The following is a 25,395-nucleotide window of genomic DNA, read 5'->3' as shown; positions in this document are numbered from 1 at the left end:
GTTCCTCCGTCTGCCTCGGCGAACACCTTTTAAACCACCCAGGCTCACTGTCAAGGTAATCAGCACATCGTTGAACAATTAAACATTTAAAGAGCGGTGCTGATTAGCAACCTCTAAAAGCTGTGGCGCAGAGTCCGAGAGCCGCCCCGCCCACTCTCTCTCTGCAGCCAACGCACAAACCACGCCCCCCCCTACCACAATGATATCACAGGCCCTGTCTGGAGCAACCCTGAGGCTTTTTAAGCACTGAAACCTAGATTTCAGTTGGCCGAAAACCATCTCAATTTGTGCCCTGGTTTTTGTGTGGACATGGTTGAAGGCTCCCTCTGCTTCTGTTGCTGGTTTTGGGTAGGGTATCAGCAAGTACGGCATACAGGGATAGCCTCTGTCCCCAAGCAGAACACCATTAAACTCCCCTACAGAATAAAAGTGTTGGTTAAATATACATGAGATTCTTAAGGTTCAAGTAGATTAAGTAAACCTTTGGAAGTAACAACATTCTCTTGCCTTGTGCAAACCTCTGTGACAGTGATGATGCTTGAAAGATTCTTGAATCATGGACAGAGCCAGGCCATTTTGCTTCAATATTGGATAACTTCCATCGCAGATCATCTGACAGCATAGAGGGTGTCCTTCAATGATGTGGCACATTTTGCTTGGCAGAACATTAATTTAAAATTGCTCAGCATGACCAAGAAGGGTTGATGCAGTGGTGTCTTTCAAAATGTAAAATTCAGTTCAGAATTATCTGAATATTTGTCTCACATTCCAGAATAATATTTTGTCTCTTGGTCTGACATTGTGTAAGATTTCAAATCTGGATTTGCATAGGCCTTCCGCAGCTACATGTTAGTGCTATGACATTTTTGGTTAGAAAAGGAAATACCTGATTTTTTATTTTATTTTTTTAATTCATCATTCTGTGCTGATAAGGTAAAGTGAAACACTATCTCTGTACAGTACAGTTGCTTCTTTGTGTAAGGCTGATATTGAAATGGACATTTCTGTGAACAACTGCCAGGGTAACAGGATTTAAATCCAAAGAAGTGTTGACTTGAAATCAAAACTAATTTGATTTATTATCACAGATAATTTCATCCAAATCCAATTATTACTAGTCCGCCTGACAGTGTATGGACAGCTGCCCCCAGTACATACCTGTACATTTAGGCTATGGAAAGATTTCCAATTGATATAGTCAGGTCCAGATGGGGCCTGGATACGCACATGGGTACAGTCTATTGCGCCTATAACACTGAGGAAGCCTGAAGGAGAGGATTAAGTTAATACTATCGGACAAGTAAGGATTAATTAAGAATATGTTTCTTTTCTGAATCCAGCGGTTCCAACAGTTAATGTCCTTGTTAAAATGTTCAGCACTCTGAATACAGAGCCAAGTGATATTGCATGCTAGAACCCCTCATTAACCTACATGTAAAATATATTTTATTAGATTTAATTTAATAATTATGTTTAAAATTAGAATTATCAATTAAATCGCGAATTCTTTGATAGGTCAGTCTACAGAAAACTGGTGGAATCAACCAACAAGTTAAAACAAGCTGTATATCAGGTTTTCAGATTAAATAATTGAATTCAATAAGAAGCAGTCAATTATATTAATGAACATACATTCTTTATTGAATGCGGGCACACTACTTCTAAATTACACAACAGAAGACATACAGCAAAACATTAAAGAGAGAGAAGAGAAAGAGAGAGAGAGAAAAACGGATCGGCCAGACCTTGCCAAAGTATCACCCACTTCCAGTATAAGCGCCATAAGGAAATCAACCTAGGAACCACCACCAAAATAAAAAGAGGAAAACTCTTCTTCTTCCAGGCTCCGAAACCAAACGCAATACACACCTTTTTTCTATGGCAATCTTACCCGGCAATACCTATGGCAATACCTTACCCAGCATGGCTTGAGGATGTTTTGCCCTGATTGGGTGATGCTGAGTTAAGGTGTAGGATAGAAGGGAAGGGGGGTCAGACTAATTTATGACAAGGACTGGCCTACCTAAAGATTGCATTCAAACTTAAAGAGGACATGGGAAAGGGAAATGTTAGGCATGTAGGGTCTCTGACCCCCAATATGGTGTCCTGTGTCATCTGGTTTGTCTCTTCAGAGGGGGTGAGACCCATAGATTGTATGCCTAGGTTAGGGAATCAGTGGATTTATATTGCCCCAATCACATTTGCTTTGATGCTTGTGACGGGGAGGCCCGGCCACATTCTTATTCACTAATTCCCTCTCTAAGGCCAAAATCTGAACACTACATATCCTACAATACAGAGGCTTGTCAACCTGTAGGCTACTTTACATTTATTTAACTGTCACATTCCTGCAATTGAATAAAACGCCTCCTTGATTCTTTGTGTTTCAAAATGACCAGGGAAAGTGATGAAAATATTCAAGTATTTAGAGCAAGGTATACCCTTCTTATTTCCTGGCATACAGTTGCCTTTGCAAGACCTTCTGCATCATGCAGAGCTATGCAGACAGACTGAACAGTGGTCAAGGCTTGGCTATGGTGAGTGTGCTTCCTTATGTGTGGTTCCAGCAGACTACATAGGTAAACTATGCTGGGCCTACTGAACCTGTACCTCTCCCACAGATACTCATCAGGGAAGCCCAGTGGATTACTTCTGTCTCTGAGAACCCTTGGGGCTGGTGGTGTAAACGCATTGTGTAGAATCGGAGCACCTTTATCCATAGGGTTATTGAGGAATGGACATGCCATAGTTGGTTGTAATTGGTCTTTAGATGCACTGCTTATATAGCCTAGGCCTATGTCAATTAACCTATTGGCTTTTGAAGACAGTGAAAGTGATCATGTAAGACATGATTTCTTAACTTGTTTATTTTTATTAATACATTCTTTAGAACTAAAGTACACATGTAAATTCATGCTTGGTCACATTGTGAGAAAAAGGTCTGAACATATGTTTCTGAACACGGATGTGACAAAAGTGATGCAAGCACGAAAAGACACTTGATGGAAGTGTCTTTTGGGATTCTGTTTCTGCCTGTTGGAAATTCTCTGAGACACAGCTAAATTAAGCTTGACAGTTAGCCCACTACGGAGCAGGCTAGTTCAGCGGTATAAGTTGCCTTGGTTACTGAGCAGGGAATCCTATAAGCCACAGTAATGGAACAGAACTCTCACTTAAATTAGCGAGACTTATCAAAATAAGCCAGGAATGTCCTTTATCTGCCTTGATGGAATAGGACCCAGGGTTTACATCCACAGTCTATGGTTACATCTCTAGGACAAGCAGGACACCGGGCTGAGCCTTAAACTTTCAGTGCTTATTATAGCGCCCCCTATGGGCCAATCAGTGCCACTTTTGGTGTCAAAGATAGGCGTGGCAAAGTTGAAACGGCCGTATTTTCTTCAAATATCAAGATATCACCACGGCACTTGGTAGACATGTTTACCATCATGTGTCTGGCTGCCCTTACAAATTCCAAGTGGATTTATTACTGTGTCATGATTTTACAGCAAATTGAATTTCTTTGCAAAATTTTAAAAAATTGATTGCCTAATAATTTCGCCATTTTTGATGAATCCTTTAGCTTTTCTCAAAATATGTTCATGCATATCCTGTGGACCTTCCCTGCAAGTTTGTGTCATTTGGATTTATGGTTCATGAGAAGAAGATTTTTGAATGTTTTTAAATTCAAAATGGCGAAAAAAATTATAGGCGGGCATTATAGGTCCCAATTGCAAAATTGTTCAGAATATCCAGCTGGATATGTGTATCAAGTTTCACTTTGCTAGGACAAAGGTGGTGGCAGCAATGAGCCTTTGACTTATGCTTATTGTAGGATCCCCCTATGGGCCAATCTGTGCCATTTATGTATGGCCAGGTTGTCTGCCGAAATGGACAAAAAGTTACCAATGTATGGACGGGTTATTGGACACTATACAGGAGAATAATAATAATAGGAATGCTTCGCAGTGGAACCCTAATAATAATAATATTAATAATAATAATAATAATAATAATAATAATAATAATAATAAATATAGTTGCATGGCAGCAATGGACCGGGTTCCACTGAATGACAAAGAACGGACAAAACGGATCGTAAAGGCTAAATTGTTTGATTAGTCCAGGTATACATCTGGACCAAGTATCACCTCTCTGTAACTCTGCCTCAGTACTCCTGGACATGAGATACAGCACCTGAGTTCTTTTGACTCTAAGATTACTCAGTATGTCTTAAGTGTGTTTCCCCTTTTCAATGGATATACTCTGATCACCGAGGTAAATATTATATGACCTTACCATAAGATATAAGATGGTCGATGTTAACAGAATTAAACCTTCAGCCTTGATAGATTCAATGTATCTATTTAAATAAACAAACAAGGTGTAGCAAATCATGTAATTTATTTACAAAAATAAAAATGTGTCGTTGGAATAAGTCTCTGCTTCGTAGTGGAACCCTAATAATAATAATAATAATAATAATAGAAAAACATGTTGGTGCTGGGAGAATGGGGGGGCTGGAATCGGAAAGAAGAAACCATTCTAACCCGCTGAAGAATTGGTCATACAGGACTCAACGATACACTGTATAGATAAAAATAGGTAAGGGTCCGACAGGAAAATGCATACACTGTTATGCACGAGAATCCGTAGATCACATATAATTTCAATATGAAGCATACAGTAAAGAGCGAGACCGTTTATTTACATCATTGAGGAATGGAAAACACAGTATATCATTGGAAGTTATTCAAGGAAAGTAGACTAATCAAACAAAATATTTGGGTACATCATCAGCCTTCTAAAGGATTTTTCCTGCTAAATCTACCGCTCCCCACTGCAGTCCAGTCAGTGGCAGTAATGCACCAAAAGTTGGTTTGTCCACCACCATTAAACGGATGAAGAAGCAGCAGAAGAAGAAGCAGAAGAAGTAGTGGTCTTTGAGTTTGACAGGAAGTGACTTTTTTTTTTCTCAGAAGGAGACCTGAGAGAAAGATTGAAATTATTTTTGGGACCGATATTGAATTGGCAGTTTCGCAACAACTGTACCGTGACTGTATCTATCATGGGTAATCGTTCAGATGGAGATAGCGATAATATGACATGGAAGGAGGCATCTAGAAAGAGGAGAAATAGGAGTGGTAGTTCTGGCTGTTCTGGTTCGGAGTTGGTGACGTGGCTAAAAAAGTGAAGGCTACAAAGACAAGTGTGAGGAAGGAGGATGAACAAACTGAATGGAAAGTGATGGTAATGTTCAGAAAAGAAGGGTGGCATCATCACCCACTAAAATTGATCAAAGCAATTGAGAAAGAAATGGGAAAGATCAAGTTTCAAGTAACAGGCGGCTTTTGATTTTTGCTACAGATCAACGGCAAAGTTCAGAAACACTGAATGGAGAAAGGATCAGCTCTCATATCCCAGGGAATGCAGCAAAGCTGTGTTATTTATGATGTACCTTTGTCAATGTCGATGGATGAGATAATCCAGGAAATGAAAGGAGGAAAGGTGGTGAAAGCTACAAGGCTACAAACGCATAGGAAGGGTGTGAAAACTGATAGCCTGTCAGTAGTCCTTGAGTTTAAAAATGTTATGCCCAATAAAGTAAGAATGGGGTATATGAGTTATGATGTCAGAGTGTTTATCCCAGCACCACTGCGATGTTTCAAGTGTCAAAGAATGGGACACACTGCAGGACAATGTAAAGGAAAGCAAAGATGTGCAAGATGTGGGGGTGAACATGAATATGGAAAATGTGGTCAAGATGCAAAAATCAAATGTTGCAGCTGTGGCGGTGAACACAGTGCTGCTTTTGGAAAATGCCCTGTGCAAAGGCAAGCTAGAGAGGTGCAAAAATATAAAGTAACACACCAGGTATCTTATGCTGATGCAGTTAAAAAAGTGAAGGAAACTGAGCTAGCCAGATCCAGTGTAACACGTGGTAAATAGCGCAAGAGAGTTTCCGAATAGACAACCAATAGAGGTTTCGTCTCCCACCCCAAGTCAGAGACAAACAGAAATAAATCCATATATAAAGGAGATTAATGAGGACACATTGATTGTGGATAAAATTAGCTTTGTCGCTTTCATCTGTAAGACTGTGAACGTGGCAATGCAACAAAAGAAAAGAAGTGACAGAATCAAGACAATTGTAGAGGCAGCTATAGATATATTGGAGATTAAAGAAGTGAAGGTTGATCTAATTCATGGGATGTTGAACCCTTCTAATTATGATGGGCTGTCTCAAGGTTATTAGCTTCCTCATGGTATTTCATATCCTCCAATGGAATGCCAGACATTTAATTGGTAATGGATAAGAGTTCAAGAAGGTTGTAGCTGATTTGGGAGTTGTACCTGATATTATTTGTATACAAGAAACGTGGTTAAGACCACACTTGGACTTTGTCATGCCAGGTTACAGCTCTGTTAGATGTGACAGAATTGGAAAACAAGGTGGAGGATGTGTAACATTTATTAAGGATACTTTAGCATATAGAAGAGTAAATGTTCCAAATGGTATGAATGTATAGTGGTAGAATTTTGTAGTCCCAGAGGAGATATCAAAGTAGTCAATTTTTATAATCCTTGTAAGAAGCTGTCAATGCAAATATTTCATGAGATCTCAGAAAGTGTTGATAGAAGAGAAATATGGTGTGGGGATTTTAATGCTCACAATACTCTATGGGGAAGTGAACATACTGACACAAATGGAGAAGTAGTCGAAGAACTAATCGAGGAGAGATCACTTACTTGTCTCAATGATGGAAGAGGTACCAGGGTGGATGTTACAAGAAATTCAGTTTCATGCCTAGATCTTACTTTAGTCTCTGGTAATATGAGTAATTCATGTGAATGGAATGTAAAGAATGATTCTAACATAGGGAGTGATCACTTTCCGATATTATGCTCTATGAATTTTGATATGTATGTACAGGAAGGTAACGTAATTGAAAGACGGTGTTTTCCTAAATCTGACTGGGAAAATTTTAGAGAATGTTGTATTGCGTACACTGAAAGAATATCTATGGAGGGTGATGTAGATAACTGTACAGGAACAGTGACTTCCATTATAAGTGCTGCATCAGTATACATTCCTAAGAGCACAGTGAATGGGAAAAAGAAAATGGTTCCATGGTGGAATGATGAATGTAAAAATGCTATAAAAGAAAGAAATCATGCATTCAGAATATTAAGAAATCATTTGAGTCAAGATAATCTGATTGATTATCAAAGGAAGAGAGCTGTGGCACAGAAAATTATTAAGTTATCCAAGAAGAAGGCATGGAGGCAATTCTGCTCTTCTATTGGCAGAAAAGAAAATCTGTTAAAATCCCAGTGTTAATAGATGGAGAATATCTGGCAATTACAAATAAGGAAAAAGCTGAACTATTGGGCAAGAAGTTTGCAAGTGTACATAGTGGAAGTCATTTAGATGAGATACATAAACAATGAAAAGATGAAATTTTAAGAGAAAATGCTAATGTAACAAAGAAAAAGGATAGTGATGGATCATCACTTGACATGGAATTTACATTACATGAGTTGAAAATGGCCTTGGAGGGAAGTGGATATACTGCTCCAGGACAAGACCAATTATGCTACGCTATGTTTAGACAATTACCAGATGAAGTCTTGAAAGTCATATTGAACCTGTTTAATAAGATATGGAGAGAAGGTGTAATGCCTTGTGGTTGGAAAAGTGCTTTGATTCTACCTTTTGGTAAGCCTGGCAAAGACCCAGCTAATGCAGGAAACTACAGGCCTATAGCGTTGACATCCCACTTGTGTAAATGGATGGAAAAGATAATTGTTCGTAGATTGTCATACTGTTTAGAACAAAGAGGATTGCTAAATGCATGTCAAAGTGGATTTTATATATATATATATATATATATATATATATATATATATATATATATATATATATATATATATATTAATATATATTTTTTAATGTAATCTGATGTGAAGCCCTGATGTTACACACTCCTGTACAGTAGGTGGCGGTGTGCACCTATACATGTTTGTTTGAGATCCGCCATTAAATTTAGAGAAGAAGAAGAAGCAGAAGAAGCAGCAGCATTCCCCGCAGTAGCTACAACACTTTTGTCCTTACAATAAAAAATGAAATTGGTGAGTACAAAATTGTTCGGTATATCTTGTTCAAAATGAAAATTTAAACATGTTTTTGAATCTGTGAGATATTTATGCTTTGTGTTCTTAAGTTTGCTAAACAACTACGTTGACTAGCTGGCTGGCTAGCTCATTGCTGGCTACGAATATAATATAATATAACGTTGTCATAAATTTTTTCCCGACTGTGAAGAATGCCTTACTACTTGTTTACAATTTGAACAGATGTAGCTCCTGGGTAAGTCTATCGTTGTTTCAGTCGCAGCACTTTCGCAGCCAAGCAATATTGGAAGCGCTATCCTAAAATGTCTTCTTACCGTGTAAAGTGCCTGACGTGCAAGCGTATGTGTTAACACGCGACACTTAAATCGAGAAATACTTTGGAAAAAAGCGCTATATTCTGTAACTGAATTTAGATCAAACCTACCATGCAAAAAAATATTAAAACGCTCGTCAGTCTGTTTATAATGCCATCATAGCGCGGAGTGTTTAAAACCATAAAACCACCTCATTAATAAAATTTTAAAAAAACTGCAGGCTACATGTTAACTTTAAATATAGGACAACCAGTCTGATTTTGACAACTTTGTGATTTAACTAGCTCACGTTTTAGTTTATAAAACTCAGAAGTAACTTAAACATCCACTGAGCACTAGTGTCTTACTACTAGTTAAGCATTTTAGTATAAATTCTGCAGCCTACTTGAGAATATTTGGTGTACTAGATATTGCAAAGAAGTGTAATCTAAAGTATGTTTTCCTGATGTGTAAGGCCTATACTTGTTCAAAAGTGAATGAAGTATACTTTCTTATTTTAAGAAAGAATGCTATATCTGTGCTCAGGGCCGTCGTTTAGGGGTAAAAGGTGATGACAATTCTAGCCCTTGGGAGGGCCCACAAAAACCCCAGTAGCCTATAGAGGGTATGTATTAGGGCTGTCAAAAAATATTAGAAGTTAGAAAACTATTGTTTTCTTTCTTTTTTTAAAGTTAGAACCTAAATTTGAGCATTCGAATATTAGTTTTGGATCCCGCGTATTGTAATTAACATGCAGGCTTTAATTCCATGCGGCGAATCATGTTCATGCACGCAAAGTTCATTTCCTGTGCTAACGTTACTTCCTCTGTCAACAAAAAACGTTCTGCCCTGGACCCAGGGCAAGTGGATCGTCTGGTTTTCCTTGCCAATAACCTCCGGTGATACTTTCAGCTCTGTTGACACCTAACGTTACTGGTCAGCTAGCCTCGCGAGCCAGTCTCTTTTTTCACTTCGTTCAACAGATCTGGCCAGCTAACAATTTAGGCTAAATAATGTTCCCATGGCAGGCTATGTTTCCTTTCTTTTCGGAAGATTTTACAGGTATTAGCCGTTTGAATAGGAGGCTGGTCCATAGAGGCAGAGGAAGTTGTCCAAATTTCCTCTTTTCAGATTTACGTTTCCCTTTTTTATGGAGCCGTAGCTAGCTACTTGCATTAGCAACGCAACAGTTAGCTTGTTGTAGCAGCCCTGAAGGACTGAGCTAACGGTTAGAATGGATTTTGAGAGTGGTGCTGCTATTGCTAACGAGGCAATTAACGGCAGCGTGAGTGAGGGGGTCACAGAGAGGCATGGACGTAGACGCAGAGAGTGGGATGGGGAAGAACATCATGTGGATTATTTGTTGTCACAGCTATTCCACAGTTTGGAGTACACAGCAGGCGAGGATCAAGACTGCTGGACGACCAGCTCCACAGATAACCATGATCAAAAATTCTAATTCTAGTGACACATTATGTACACACAAGGTTCATTCCCATTCAGAGCCCGCAGTGATTGGATGAGTCTTTCCCTCTCGTTCACCTGGCCCCTTTTTTATATTCATCCTTTATGTTGTAATATATGTAAGGAATAAACCACGACGGGCTGTCCAGTTATTGGAAAATAATTATTACTTTCCAATAACGGGACAGCCCAGAGGGGTTTATTCCACTTATAGATCTTTTCGGAAGATTTTACAGGTATTAGCCGTTTGAATAGTTTTTGTGTTAAGAAATAAACAGGGATTTCCTATAAACAATCATTTCCCGATGAATAATAAATGCCGATGTGTGGCAAATTACATCCACGTGAAAGTGCTTTATTAATTTGCGCATTAGGCTATAGAAACTGCAGGGGGCTCATTTATAAAATGAATTTGCGTGCATGTGTCAAGTGAAGACCTGACGTAGAGCGACGACCGTTTCCGCGGTCAAATCGAGTCATGTTGAAAATTTTGATTTTCTACGCACGCGCCACACAGTTGATCTAAAATACGTTTTGTAAATGAGGCCCCAGATGTTGTAACCTAGTATTGAAGTTCACCGATGTCCTCTATCCTACTGCCCGCTCGTGGAAAATAACGCGTAGGCCAGTTTAGAGGGAGCGTCACGTGCATATTACGCCCAACAATAAGTGGCTTATTTTTGTGAATTATAGGCAAATGATATTCGAATATATTCAAACTCTAATTACAAAAGCTAATATTCAAATTTAATTTCATGGTACTTTTGACAGCCTTAGTATGTATTGAGGTCACTTTCCCACCGGAATACGCCCCCTCAGTCGGGACTGAGTGGCAAAACATGGCTGCCTTTAGTAGAGGAAACTGCAAAACCAGGAGTAAAAGAAACAATTATCTGCTTAAATTAAAGGCAGTTGGACTCGACAGTGATCCTTACAACTTACCAAAGAACCAGTGGTCCATGGACATTCAACAAGAAATCGGAGCTATCTTTTTACAGACTGCCGAAAGCTAAAGAAAAGAGAAGCAAATGTATTGCTGCAATTCACAGAAACAACTTGAATCCAGGCACCGAAATGTGGATTTGCAGTTATTTTGTGTCAGGTATGTTGGCTTTTTGGGTAAAATCATACCTTAATAATTTATATGCTTGGCTAGCTAACACTATCTAACCATCCCCCCCTTTGTTTGTAGAACACAAGACTCCTCATCATGGATGTTTTTTTAATAAATGCTGACAAAAACTTTACAGTTACACAGAATATAAATGAAAGATGCTAAATATTTAATTGATGAGTAGTCAATACAGTGCATAACTTAAGGTATGATTATACCCAAAAATCCAACATACCTGACACAAAATGACAACCGCGAATCCACGTTTCGGTGCCTGGATTCCAGTTGTTTCTGTAAATTGTAGCAATCCATTTGCTTCTCTTTTCTTTAGCTTTCGACAGTCTGTAAAGAGATAGATTCAACAAGCAATCGGAGCTATTTGTACAGTCAATCGCACAACAGCTCTTTCCCATTTTAGATGTGTTTTTTGTGTTTTCGCGGCATTCAAGCTGAACACTAACGCTGCCACTCAGTAGTCTTTCTGCCACTCAGTTGGTGTAACTGCAGTAACTTCCACTTACTATGACATCATGTGCATACCCTCTATTATGTAGGCCCCCCTTTCTATGACTAAATTATTATGCATAGACCTAACTAATACTGATACCAGAGGAGGCTGGTCCATAGAGGCAGAGGAGGTTGCTCCTCCTATTTTTGAGAGGCAAGAGGGAGATCAAAATATAAAAAAGCGTAATTGGTTGAAATAAACCATTACCAAACCTCAGTATCATTTATAAAATAATTTTTCTCTTCTTTGGAAAAAAAGCCATTATTGAAATTCTGATTAAAATGGTTCAACAGCGACACCTGCAGGGCAGGCAAGAGGGAAAAGGGCAGTCTGTGTGAAGTCGTGGTGGGGGCAGAGGAGGACGGGCTCCTGCTGTCCTCCTGAGGGCGGGATCTCTTATATCAATTTCATGTACTTCATTTTTTTTCATGCTAATCTGTTATTGGCTAGAACACGTAAAATGATGCTCCACGGGAGGACGTCCTCCCTAACCAATCAACAACCAGAATACAATATTGACATCGCGTTGGTCCAGTGATAATTTTCAAATTTCATCTTCAATTCTCTACCACTATATTGTATTATAACGTGCAAATTGCGAGCTACTTTTAAAACGCATCACTAAAGAATTACATTTTATTTAAGCCTTTTCAACCAGAGGAGGCTGGTCCATAGAGGCAGAGGAAGTTGTCCAAATTTCCTCTTTTCAGATTTACGTTTCCCTTTTTTATGGAGCCGTAGCTAGCTACTTGCATTAGCAACGCAACAGTTAGCTTGTTGTAGCAGCCCTGAAGGACTGAGCTAACGGTGAGAATGGATTTTGAGAGTGGTGCTGCTATTGCTAACGAGGCAATTAACGGCAGCGTGAGTGAGGGGGTCACAGAGAGGCATGGACGTAGACGCAGAGAGTGGGATGGGGAAGAACATCATGTGGATTATTTTTTGTCACAGCTATTCCATAGTTTGGAGTACACAGCAGGCGAGGATCAAGACTGCTGGACGACCAGCTCCACAGATAACCATGATCAAAAATTCTAATTCTAGTGACACATTATGTACACACAAGGTTCATTCCCATTCAGAGCCCACAGTGATTGGATGAGTCTTTCCCTCTCGTTCACCTGGCCCCTTTTTTATATTCATCCTTTATGTTGTAATATATGTAAGGAATAAACCACGACGGGCTGTCCAGTTATTGGAAAATAATTATTACTTTCCAATAACGGGACAGCCCAGAGGGGTTTATTCCACTTATAGAACGGTTACCAACAATGACTATATATGGTTCCTTTTATATTTATTGATATTTTTAATCGATTTAATCAGCTGAAAGTGAAATATTCTTCCGTGGGCGTTTGGGCATATTATTTTACCGTTGTCAAGCAAAACTCTGGTTGGTAGTTCCATTTGCACCATTGTTAAGCAAAAACCTCTGGTCGTTAATTCTATGAAAACAATGATTCTATCAAGAAAAAATAGTTCCTTCTTTTTTTATACCATACAGTTAGCACCAATTTGGTCATTTTTGTCATTACGTTATTTAATAAAACTGCATGAAGCCATAAGACAATCAAATTCATCTCCCTAGCACTGTCTTAGCTACTTTTTAAATGTTGTGGTCGTGCAATGTAGACATAATGTTTTTCTAAGACCCTCTGAAACGAGTTTTGAATGCCAGCTAGCTTTATAATAGGTTCGTCGTCACTTGTCACCTAGTCAATATTAAAATTCTTGGTTTTAGGTAAGAATGGTCTCACGGCATGCTTGTTATCCCAGCTAGCTAGCTAACTATTGAATTGTATTCAAAACAGCAGTTACTATAAACGCAATCGTTCACAAACGTACGGATGAAAATGCGTCCCCGTCCGGTAGCCATGAGTTAAATGCGGAACGCCTATTCTACTGTCCAAATAAGGCATGATTCCGATTTGCGCGATGGCTGGCAACCGTAAATAAAGCTAGCAACAGTAACTAGAAATGTGATTCAACGTTGCCATGGTGAAATTGGATATTGAAAAGGGGAGAGGATGTAACAACAATTCAAAAGCGAAAGAATAATGTTACTGTTTAAACTGCTTTAGAATGCTGGATTTTGTAGCGCATTGATTTTAGAACTGTTAATAGGCCGAGGCAGAGGTGTCCCTTTATAATGCCCAATCCTTGGACCAATCAGAATTGAGTATTCAGCCAAACCATTGTATAAATGATAATATGATATTTGTTCCTTATGGAAGATGGGGATGAACTTCGGGTGCATTACTTACCTTAGTTGTATAGTAAGTTTGCATTAGGTTGCTAGTTGGATTATTGCAACATTTGAACATAATAACATAACATAACTTGAACATAAGAAAGTAGAGATAAGTAGTCAACTAGTGTGAAATAACATGACGCCGTGGGTTGGTTTTCTTCCTGTCCTTCCCAATTTTTTGAGTCACCAGCCGCCACTGACTCATACTAATGCATAAGAGTTCAAACGAAGCCATAAAATCATGCAATATTGATGAAAGAAGTTTCTATTTTCCGAGCAATAACCCCCTTCTTTAAAAAAAAAATGGTTTGGTCCATGGTTCGCTCCTCTTTTGAGAATTTGCACGTCATGTTATTGCTCCGGGACTGCAGCAGCAGCCAGCAGGTTATTAATAGAGAAGCGCAATGCCGAAACCGAAACATAAATTGGGATGCCAAAAAAGAGTGGACAAGAAGGAAAGAGAGGCCAGGAGCAGATCAGAAGCCCAGAATATAACAGATTTTTTTTCGAAGAAATTTGAGAGTATTAAGCTAGCTGTACAGGCGCCCTGTGGCTACGGCTTGCAACCGTTTTTACTGAAGAAACTCACTGTTGCATTATTTTCAAGTGGTTATTACAAGCTTTCTGTCAGTATAGTGGTCTAAAATGGCTAGAAACATATCCAAAATCTCTCCAAAAAGGAATATAATGCTTTTTGTCCACTGTAAAGCGTATAAATTAGCCCCTTGTGAAGGTTCAAGAGGAAACATTGATATAAGATTTAAAAATAATGCAAAAATATCATCACACAATGCTGTACAGTACCTAACTGTGTAATAATTAACTTGTGTGTATTTCTATACTCTGTATTCTCATATGTTTTCTTGTATAGAAATGGAAAGATATGAAAACAATTTTCCACCGTCCACCACGATTTGGCAATGTTCCAACACTCATCATCACTGCTGAATGCATCACAAAAACTATTACACTAACTATTACACTACTAACTAACGCTTAATTACATTGTGAAATATCCACATTATATAATACCACTAACCTATTTAAATACACTCAATTTCAAAAATAACGTATTTAACCGAAATATTTTGAGCAGTAATACTTACATAGCAATGATGAAATTTTATCTGTGTTCAGTAGATAGAGGCAGAGACAGTAAATCAATGGTAGCCTACATTTCTAACCGCTTCTGTTTTGCTCCAGAAAACGATATCAGATAGGTATATCAGCACACATATGGCTTAGCTATGCCCAGAATTCCTCAATAATAATTGTATTTTCCAAGAAATTACGAAAAATCGTTGACAGTGTTTCGTTAGGTGCAGCGTCTTTTATTGCTATCACAGAGTGAATGCGATGATAAGAAAATTTTCGGTTACGCTGACCAATAAAACGCTATTCCAAAAGCAATATTAGACATGTTATATACATCGTTAGAAAGCTTATGGAAATGGACTGCATTTATATAGCGCTTTTACCCAAAGTTGTGTAAAATTGATCTTTGGTGATGAAAAGTCGGGGGGCGGGGGCCCACACCAGTATTCTTTCAGGGGGCCCAAAATTCCAAGCAACGGCCCTGAGTGTGCTTATAATCCATCTTGTCAAAGTTCCTTTATTCAAGTAGTAGGATGATAGGACAGCACCTTACTCCCAAATTCCCGTCCTCAGTCGGTGAGAATTCTTTTAAGAGCTCCAATCCTATAGAAAAATTCCACAGTGCATTATGGTACATCCTCAGCTTGGTTAGACTTTAGTGGATATGCCTCGAGCCATTTCGTTTTGTGGTCAACCATGAGGCATATGTACATACTGCCTCTTGGAGTTGCTGTCAGTTTCCCAGCAAGATCCATCCCAACCATTACAAATGGTTCAGACACCTGAGCAGTTCCAAAATATTTAGGAGTGGACAATGACATATTGGCAAGTTTATGAACAAAGAGACATGAATACATGAAGCTATTAACTGGGATATATTTGTGTTCTTTCTAGCACTGAGGGGAGTTCAGGAATAAGGTGCTGTCCTATTTCTATGAATTTTCAATGATTTCTGAATAATAACTTGTTTGTCTGTGCAGACAGTTTCATGAACCCAAGAACATGGCTGAGGCTCACTCACTTTTTTTATATGTACTAACTATGGATACGCCCCTGAATTATACTTGAACAATTTACAACTTTTAGTACGTGAAGTATAGTCATGTAGGCTCCAGAAAATTATACTAAATTACAGGACTAGTAGGCTATTAAGCTATTAAGTTGTCAAAGTCAGGCTAGTGGGTCTATATTTAAAGTTCACATTTTTTTTTTGCCCTTTTCTTTCTAAGGGGGTGCAGCGCTATATGGTTTAAAACACTCCCCGATATGATGCTACCATAAACAGATTGAACTTGATTGACGAATGTTTTTTTTTTTTTTTTTTTGATGCATCGTGTGTTTGATCTAAATGCATTATTATGATTCGAGGCATATCCACTAAAGTCTAACCAAGCTGAGGATGTACCATAATGCATTGTGGAATTTTTTCATAGGATTAGAGCTCTTAAAAGAATTCTCACATTCCGACATAGAATGAAGGAATTTTGACAAGATGGACCCCAGTCTTATAATCACTAGGGATGAGCGAGTACACCATTATCTGTATCTGTATCTGTATCTGTTCAACCAACAAAATTATCTGTATCCATATCCGTACTCGGAATGGGCGGGGCTTGAACCGGAAGTGGACAGGGAATAACCGGAAGTTGGTATTTTAACATCTTAGCAAAGCCCCTAGTGGTCGGCAGGCCGGCATGCCGAGATTACTGAACTCAGACATTCAGTGCTACTGTAACCAAAATATGAGTTAAAAACAGAGACGCTTTGTTTTTGTTTCATTAGTAGACGATACATGACAACTATGCCGAATACGGAATTTGTCGCTCTGGTCGTTCATTTAACAGGCACCCCCTTCCTGCAGTCTCATCTGCAACTACACCCCCCACGCATGACATAATGGACAATATTGTCTATCTGGGCATTCATAAAAATATTCTTTCACCACTCAAAAATCGTATGCTGTCATAGCAACAAGATAAACCTGACAATAGCCCTAAGATATACCAATACAGCAGTGAAAACGCTGCTCACTGAATACCGAAATAAACGAGACAAAGTTTTAAAAAATGATACCATGTCATTCTACAGTCAATATCTGGGACTAAATATTGAATGAATGCACAACCTTACCGTTGGTTTTATGCGTAGAGATGTCCCTTTTGAGACTGAGTGGTTATATGGTCTTGGACAATCTGTGAAATATACGCGCATTTGTGACGCTTGGGTACCTTCCAAAATAGCTGTGGGTAACACCACATGTGTCGTTTACGGCGTTGTCGCCCTTTTTAGTACAGACTGGCTTGATTGACAATTCATTTATTCAGTAGGTGAGAGTACAAGCTTTCTAACGATGTAGGCCTATAACATGTCTAATTTTGCTTTTGGAGTAGCGTTTTATAGGTCAACGTAACCAAAAATATTCTTATCATTGCATTCACTCTGCAGTAGCAGTAAAGACGCTGTTATCGTTACTCTGGTTTTATTCGTTTTTTAACTGAACTGACTGTGTGAAGACGGTAGTAGACAGAGCGCGCCAGGTTACAGTTGGCTAACCACGATGCACTGTATGTCTTGTGATTTCAGGTGAGCGACGACGTCTAAATTTGCACAAAATATTGCATTAGTACAGTGGATGTATAAGAATGCTAGGATGTCAATGGTGCTAGTAGAGTGTGTGTTTGAGATTGCTAAATGTTAAGAAATGCAAGTACATGCTTATAGCATGTAGTCGCTAGCTAACTGGCTAGTTAGCTCCACTGTAGCAAGCTAGAAGCTAGAAATGTCCGTTTGTATCAGTAATATGTGCTTACGTGTAAAAGTCTACTTTGTTCACTTTTGAACAAGTATAGGCCTACACATTACTGTTGGGACCGATCTGATACAATATCGGTATCGGTTCCGATACTGACGTAATTCACCTATCGGATAATAGGCCTGACGTCACCAGTCCACGTACCAGATTCCATACAGTCTTTGATGTTTATTATAATTTATAAATATGTAATAACGCAATTTTAAGCCCATAGCCAAAACATTTTATCACATAATTAGTAATTAAACAGTTCTACAAATTTACCCAGCAGCCTGCTTATTTTTTTCCACCAGAATTCTACGAGTTAGATGGACATGCGGAGCTTGCACTGAGGAGGTGGACCGTTAGTCTGCGATTTCGCCAATAGGCTAATAGTTAGCTATCAACACAAACATGTCCTTAGTTTGGAGATATTTTAGTCTCGACACGCCGAAAAGTGACACAGCAACGCTTAATGTATGTAAAGCCAAAATTCTGAGGGGTGGAAGTCGTGTTGCAACGTACAATACCAAAAATTTAATTAAGCATCTACAGAAGCATCATGTGAAACAACATGAGGAGTTCACGCAAGTCAAACAAAAAGACAAACAGCAGACGCTCACTGAGGCATTCCAGAAGTACGATAAATTTCCTAAAGACAACGTGTGAAGGCTAAAGTGATTACAGAGAAGTTGCTCGATTTCATCGTACTCGATGATCAACCTCTCTCTCTCGTGGAAAATGTTGGATTTTGCAGCCTGTTGGAACACCTAGAGCCAAGGTATAGTTTGCCATCCAGGAAATTTATATCGGAGACTGCTTTACTGGAACTACACAACAGTGTCATCACAGTTAGCGGCGCAGTTGAAAGATGTTACATCCATGAGCTTTACAACTGATATTTGAACATTGGACGTGAGCCCAATGTCTGTAATAAGGCTCACTACACTGGATCAACGCGGATACATACGCCTTTCAGAGTGCGGTGCTTCAGTTGAAAAAGTGCAGGGATCACACACCAGCAGTTCGATAGCAGCCTCCATTAAAGAGATGCTAGATGACTGGAAAATCCCGCTGGCGAAAGTACATGTGATTCTGCGAGACAATGCGAGTAACATGAAGAAAGCGATGGAGGATATGGCAGTCCCTAGCTTGGGCTATTTAGCGCAAACATTGCAGCTCGTTGTGCCAGAGGGGCTTCTTTCGCAACGCAGTGTTAGCGATGCCATGACATATGCAAGGTTGATCGTGGGGCATTTTAAACATTCGCAACTCACACAGTCTCGCTTGGAAGACACTCAGACTGAATTGCAGGTGCCCGCAAAACGTCTACATCAAGACGTTCAGACAATGGAACAGTTCGTTCTATATGATCGAAAGCCTTCTTGAACAGAAGCGAGCCCTCTGCACCTATGCTGCGGACCACAACCTGTCTGCAAAGCTGTCAGCCAACGAGTGGGCATTGTTGGAATAAACGGTGACAGTCCTAGCACCATTCGAGGACCTAACCAGGAACATCAGCTCAGCGACCTCCTCTACAGCTGATGTGATCCCAGCCATCACCGTCTTAAATCGTCTGCTCGCTCAGGAGAACAGTGCTGACAGCGGAATCAAAACAATGAAAAGTACGCTCCTGCAAGCTGTCAACAGACGATTTAGCAACATCGAAAGTGATCCCCTCTACTCGGTTGCCACTTTACTGGACCCACGGTACAAAGACAGGTAAGACAGCATGTCTACAATGTTTTATTAATGCCCTAATGTTGGCTACGTTTTAAACGGTAAATGTGAAATGTTGCACAACCAAAACTGCATGTTGAATTCTAGACTAAAAATGGAGATGTGTAAATGTACAATCAATTTGGATAAGTGTGTGTGTGTGTGAGAGAGAGAGAGAGACCAACTGAATTACATTTACAATTTTAGCTGGAACATGTTTCTTTTCACACATGACTGGCTGGTGCTGGAATGTCTTAGCTACACTATAGTTGTACTCAACCTATTTTATTTTTGTGTTGGGTACTTTACAGGTGCAGTCACTACCAAGCATGCCAAGGCTGCCCTGACACGAGAGATTGAGAAGATGCATTATTACATTCATTTGGCAGACGCTTTTATCCAAAGCGACATACAAAAAAGTGCATTTCATGGTCATAGACACCTGCTGAACACGGGTTCAGTAAGGTACAATTACTTATTTTGTACAGCTATTTCTAGCTGAGAACAATGAACACTATTCTGGTCTAACATGGAGGAAACACTGCACAGGTCATCTACTGAAAAATCAGCATCAGTGGCCACAGAGCCAGCAGAAAAGGTGCCTCGCATGGAAGCAACTAGCCCAAGCACGAGCAGAAGCAAGAGCAGCTTGATGAGTCTGTACGATGACATTCTGGAGGAGCAAGACGAACCTGGAGCAGGGAGTAACAACAGAAGTTCTGTTGTCTAAATGCAAATATATTTAAAAGAGCAAACGATTCCTCGCTCTGACAGCCCTTTACAGTACTGGGGAGACAACCATGCTCGCTTTCTTGTCCTTGCTGCCATTGCGTTAAAATTCCTCAGTGCCCCCTCCACCAGTGTTGAAAGTGAAAGACTGTTTAGCACTGCATCCAACATTGTGGATGAAAAGAGGAATCGACTGACAGCAGAGAGAGCAGAAATGCTTATTTTCCTTAAGAAGAACCTGCCAATGTTTCTTGAGTGAGATTATTAAAGCCCCAGCTCACCTACATAACCTACAGTTCAAATAAATTGCTTTGGAATCTTTTAGTAAGAAGTGCTGTGTGTTTATTACAGCCTCATGTAGCCTTACACATAATAATAATAATAATAATAATAACATTGTTATTATTCAAGAAAAAAGAGCTCTAGTATCGGAATCGGAATCTGTATCGGCAGATATCCAAATTCAGGTATCGGAATCGGAATTGAAAAAAGTGGATCGGTGCATCTCTACTACACATCAGGAAAATATACTTACTGTAATATTACACTTCTTTGCAATATTTAGTACACCAAGTATTCTCAAGTAGGCTGCAGACTTTATACTAAAATACTTAAAGGAGTACCATGGTGATTTTCACACTTTCTCGGTTTTATGTGCTATTTGCACAAGAGGCATTGAAGAAACACAATGAGCAAAGTATTAAATATGTCCGTTCTGTATTTTTGGAGAAATATGCGTTTTAAATTCATCGTCCTATTTTCAACCGGTTGAGAAAGTTGTCATTTTGCTACGTCACGAATACAGTAACCACTCCCATTTCCAAGCCCCGTAAAGAAATCTGACAGGACACACCGTCCTGCTGTTCAGACAATGCAAATATTTGACTAACTTAAATTAGAGTGCCTTTAGATTATTTCTGGTTATATTCATTTAGCTAGCTAGCTAACGTTAGCTAGCTAGGAGGTTTGCTTTCATAAGGCAATGTTATCGATAACGTTAGCTTGCTAGTTTGCTTTTATGAGGACGTTATAGTTCTGCTTTTATCTTAACTTGGCTAGCTAGATAGCAAAAATTGTAATTGGATACAAGTCAACGTCCTTACCTTAGCTATCTATCGATACTTGATATACTGCTAAGCTAGCTAGCTTGTGAAAATTCAGTCTCCCAAAGAGAGCACGTATCATGGGGGTAGCTATGGTAACGGGGCACGGTCTGTCAATCATAACTGACACTTCTCATTACCACGCCCAGACCGTTCGGGTGAATTTTTATAGTCGGAAATTTAGGCTTAGAAAAATACGTTTTAAAGTACATTGAAATAACTGAAGAATAAAAAAATTTTGCACATTTGTTTTGTTGTTGCCTGAAGACAACTGGGCAGTGTCACATTCAACCACCATGGTACTCCTTTAACTAGTAGTAAGACACTAGTGCTCAGTGGATGTTTACGTTCCTTCTGAGTTTTATAAACTAAAATGTGAGCCAGATAATTCACGAAGTTGTCAAAATCAGACTGGTTGGCCTATATTTAAAGTTAACATGTAGCCTACAGTTTAAAAAAAAAAGTTTATTAAGGAGGTGGTTTTATGGTTTTAAACACTCCGCGCTATGATGGAATTATAAACAGATTGACAAGCGTTTTTATATTTTTGTGCATAGTAGGTTTGATCTAAATTCAGTTACAGAATATTGTGCTTTTTTCCAAAGATAGTAATTCTCGACGTAATTGTGTCGCCGTGTTAACACATGTCTAAGCTTGTGGGTCAGGCACTTTTCACGGTAAGAACAAATTTTAGGATAGCACTTCCGATATTGCTTGTGTTGAAAGTGCTGCGACAGAAACAACGATTTACCCAGGAGCCACTTCTGTTCAAAATGTAAACAAGTAAGGCATTCTTCACGGTCGGGAAAAATTTTATGACAACGTTCGTGCACAAAACTCCTGCTTTTCAATGTTTTTAGCTAGTTAGTATTTTTCAGCTTATTTATGTTGTGTAATTCACATACACAGTATTCACTATATTTAGTTATTTAAAGTGAAAACTTAATTGATCTGCTTAGCTCAATCAAATTTTTGAACTTGTCTCACTTGTGATTCAACTGGCTAACTTTACTCAGTTATTAAGCATTTCTGTCAATGAGGAACTTAATGCTTCAGTAACGCACAGGTACAACTTGGGAGTCTTAAGCCGCATTTCCACCAAAAGTTGCCGGAACTTTTAGTCCCAGGAACTACTTTTCAAGGAACTAAAAGGTTCCTTCAGCCCATGGTTGTCTGCGTTTCCACCGCGGTCTAAAGTCCCGCGAAGATTAGGCAAATTAGCCCACTGACGTATGAAAAAGCGACGTTGTCGTCGGTTCATCTGTCCTATGATTTCTTCTGTAACCCCATACTACCACCGAAGTAGCCTACATTATTTTCTAATAACCGAGACAGCCCGGAGGGGTTTATTCCACTTATATACAACGGGTTACCAACAATGATTATATAAGGTTACTTTTGTATTTTTTTTTATCGATTTAATCACCTGGAATTGAAATATTCTTCTGCAGCCGTTTGGGCATATTTTACCGTTGTCAAGCAAAACTGTCGTTGGTAGTTGAACTTGGACCGTTGTTATGCAACAAATAGGATATAACAGGCCAATAGTCAGATTGTAACTGTTTTATATATCCTCTCAAACACATTCATTATGTTTTTATGCAAACATTCGCTTTCATGTCTTGACATCCGAAGCGACAGAATGCATTCACATTTATATGTATAACTGGCAACAACAGCAGAAAACAACATGCACACGTTGTAAACAATTTGCTGTTTGATTACTTTCTCATCGTCAATTCCATATAGGCTAATCGCAAAATGACAAGAATAGAACGAAAACTCGGACTTGCGTGACAATTTAAATTAGTAGTGGTACAGCCACCGTTTGCTTTCCTTCGAAGTTACTGTTGCCGAGCAGCGAAGTGTGCCCTCCAGATGCGAACCATGCACCATAAATTAGTCCATAGTCTTCCTGGTCTTTTCGTGGAATTGAAGAATGGCAGTAAAATGGAGTAAAATTACAGCAGTCTGAAAAAGCTAAAGGGACGATTACTAGAATTAACCTGTTATTTTACCCTGACAAAAAGTGCGGAAGGTGATTTCCAGTTTGCTTTTACTGTATCACCAAAGTGAATTACGCAGAACTACCGCATACCTCACATAACTGTATCAAACGTTCTGAGTCAATTACAACGGGCTAACAAAGAAAATCCGGAAGAAAATATTCAGCAACCGAATTAATCCGTTTGAATGTTTTGGTACGTAATGTGCTGTCCCAGCACGAATGCTTTTTATAAAAAAAATGTATAAAACAAATACTAAAGCAAGAAAAGAGCAGAAGAGCACACATTATAATTCCAAGACGTTGGCAGGCTATAACCAAAACTAGGCTACTGTGCCGCATAACATACAAGTTTGATTTGAAGTTATTATGAAAATAAATTGGTTTGCGGCTGCATATTTTTAAACATGGCGGCTGAAAATAAACAAAAAAATGCTGCGAGTACTCGACCAATCAGAAATGTTCAGCGCTGCAAGCTCCACCCAAAAGGTTCCTGTACTTTCGGAAAGTACTACCCCCCGAGCAGGAACTTTTTGGGTTGTAAAATAAAGCCCCCGGAACTAAATTTAGACCCTAGTTCCTGCGGTGGAAACGCACTGAGTTTCCTCAAAAGGTTCCTAGTTCCGGGGTAAAGTTCCTGCGGTGGAAACGCGGCTTTACTGTGACATTACATTCTTACTCTCGTCTTATGAAGAAGTACCTAATTCTGAAAAGAAAAGAATATAAAAAAATTCCCTTATTCCCATCTCTTTAAGTATTGTTTATCGGGCCACCCAACCCTTCCCTGCAATGTGCTGAAGTTCAAATCCACCACCATCATGCTGGACTGTGGGCTTGACATGACCTCGGCTTTGAATTTCTTGCCGCTTTCTTTAGTGCACAGGTAGGGAGTGTGCCACACAGCACGACAGGTCATATTGCTTTACACATTGTTCAGCCGTCTCAGCTATTCTTGTTTTACAAATGTTCTTTATATGTTTTAGTAGTGCCATACTGACTCTCTTTTCCAGACTGATGGAATTTATACTGAACTATAACAACTGATTTCAAAGCAAATTAACTTCAGTCATAATGCCATGCATTCTTTTGTTACGGTCTATATTCCTAGGCCAGTGTGCACGTGACTGATGCCCTCCAGCTTCATTATTATTATTGTTAGGATTAATAATTATTATAAAAAATCCCATATATCCATATTAGTGGTCCCGTATGGCTATCTTGGTTTGCTTGTGTAATGTGTGTGTGTCACTTTAAAAATGTATTTGTGCTCTGGAGCTTCACCCTGGAAACAGTAACCGGGGGTGATGCTGGTTGCACAAGAGGCGGGGATTCCTCACGGCGTGAAAAAAGGAGATGAAGCGAGGACCAAACCGGGAGACAAACAGAGTCTGAGCCTTTGAAACCAGAACACAAGTTACTCAAGACCAAGAGCGCTGAGACACCGCAAAGCGGAGTAACCGAGCGATTATTTCCACACACGCACACACCCACACAAAAAGAGTGTTTTTACCGAGATAGCTGCGGAGCTTTATGAAAATAATCAAACTTGGACATTACAACGACGATGGCTTGGGCTCTCCCCTGCGGACGCCGAAGCAATAGAACTCCACGCCCAGCACCCCGCTTGCCGTCCTGGCGATAAGGAACTGCTCATTGCGCATCCAGCCAAGATAGCCATTATTGGTATAAGTGACTGGTCACTGTGATGTTCACAGCAACTACGGGTGATGCAGAGAAGTTTATTATCAACCCTAGACTGATATCAATGAGCAGGAACCATTTTCGGTAAACTGCGTGTTTATTTACATTATTTATTTTTCCTCTGTCCTCCATAGCTGCGTGTGGAACACTCTGGTGTTAGTAATCTCATGGATGGCAAATAATAATTTGGCCAGCATCTGTAGCAGAATTAACATACGAATGGTACCTGCTGAACACAGACATGCAAGAGAGTACATAATTCCTTCATTAGTAGCTCAAGTATCAAGGAATTTAGGTATATACATTTTTCACTGTTCTGTTTGCAGTCCAAGATTATCAAAACTCCCAGGATGGGTGTCCAAAGATGGCACTGTTAACTTGGAAAAAGTAAGGTTGAAAATTTCATTTAGCAATATATCTTAAAAACGGATGAATGTAACATTAACAGCATTTTCTTTTTTTCTCTTCACAAACTGCATCTCCCCT

At 39.3% G+C, this 25,395-nt stretch overlaps 1 protein-coding gene across 5 annotated transcripts in view; it reads left to right on the top strand.

Annotated features, from left to right (window-relative positions):
• The first annotated feature begins 8,036 nt into the window (after window positions 1-8,036).
• ints9 (integrator complex subunit 9) overlaps window positions 8,037-25,395 on the top strand; it is an 86,819-nt gene continuing 69,460 nt past the window's right edge. Inside the window, exons 1-3 of one of the 5 annotated variants that reach the window (XM_035421475.1) lie at window positions 8,037-8,133; window positions 23,964-24,091; window positions 25,236-25,296. In XM_035421475.1, coding sequence (XP_035277366.1) covers window positions 8,125-8,133; window positions 23,964-24,091; window positions 25,236-25,296 — 198 coding nt within the window. In that variant the 5' untranslated portion in view covers window positions 8,037-8,124. Of the gene's footprint in view, window positions 8,134-23,963; window positions 25,297-25,395 lie in introns of those variants that run through there. The other 4 variants (XM_035421477.1, XM_035421476.1, XM_035421478.1 and 1 more) reach the window with 4 other exon arrangements.

Source organism: Anguilla anguilla, chromosome 6, assembly GCF_013347855.1.
Source record: "Anguilla anguilla isolate fAngAng1 chromosome 6, fAngAng1.pri, whole genome shotgun sequence".
Lineage (NCBI taxonomy): Eukaryota > Metazoa > Chordata > Actinopteri > Anguilliformes > Anguillidae > Anguilla > Anguilla anguilla.
This window is presented reverse-complemented; position numbering and strand designations above follow the sequence as displayed.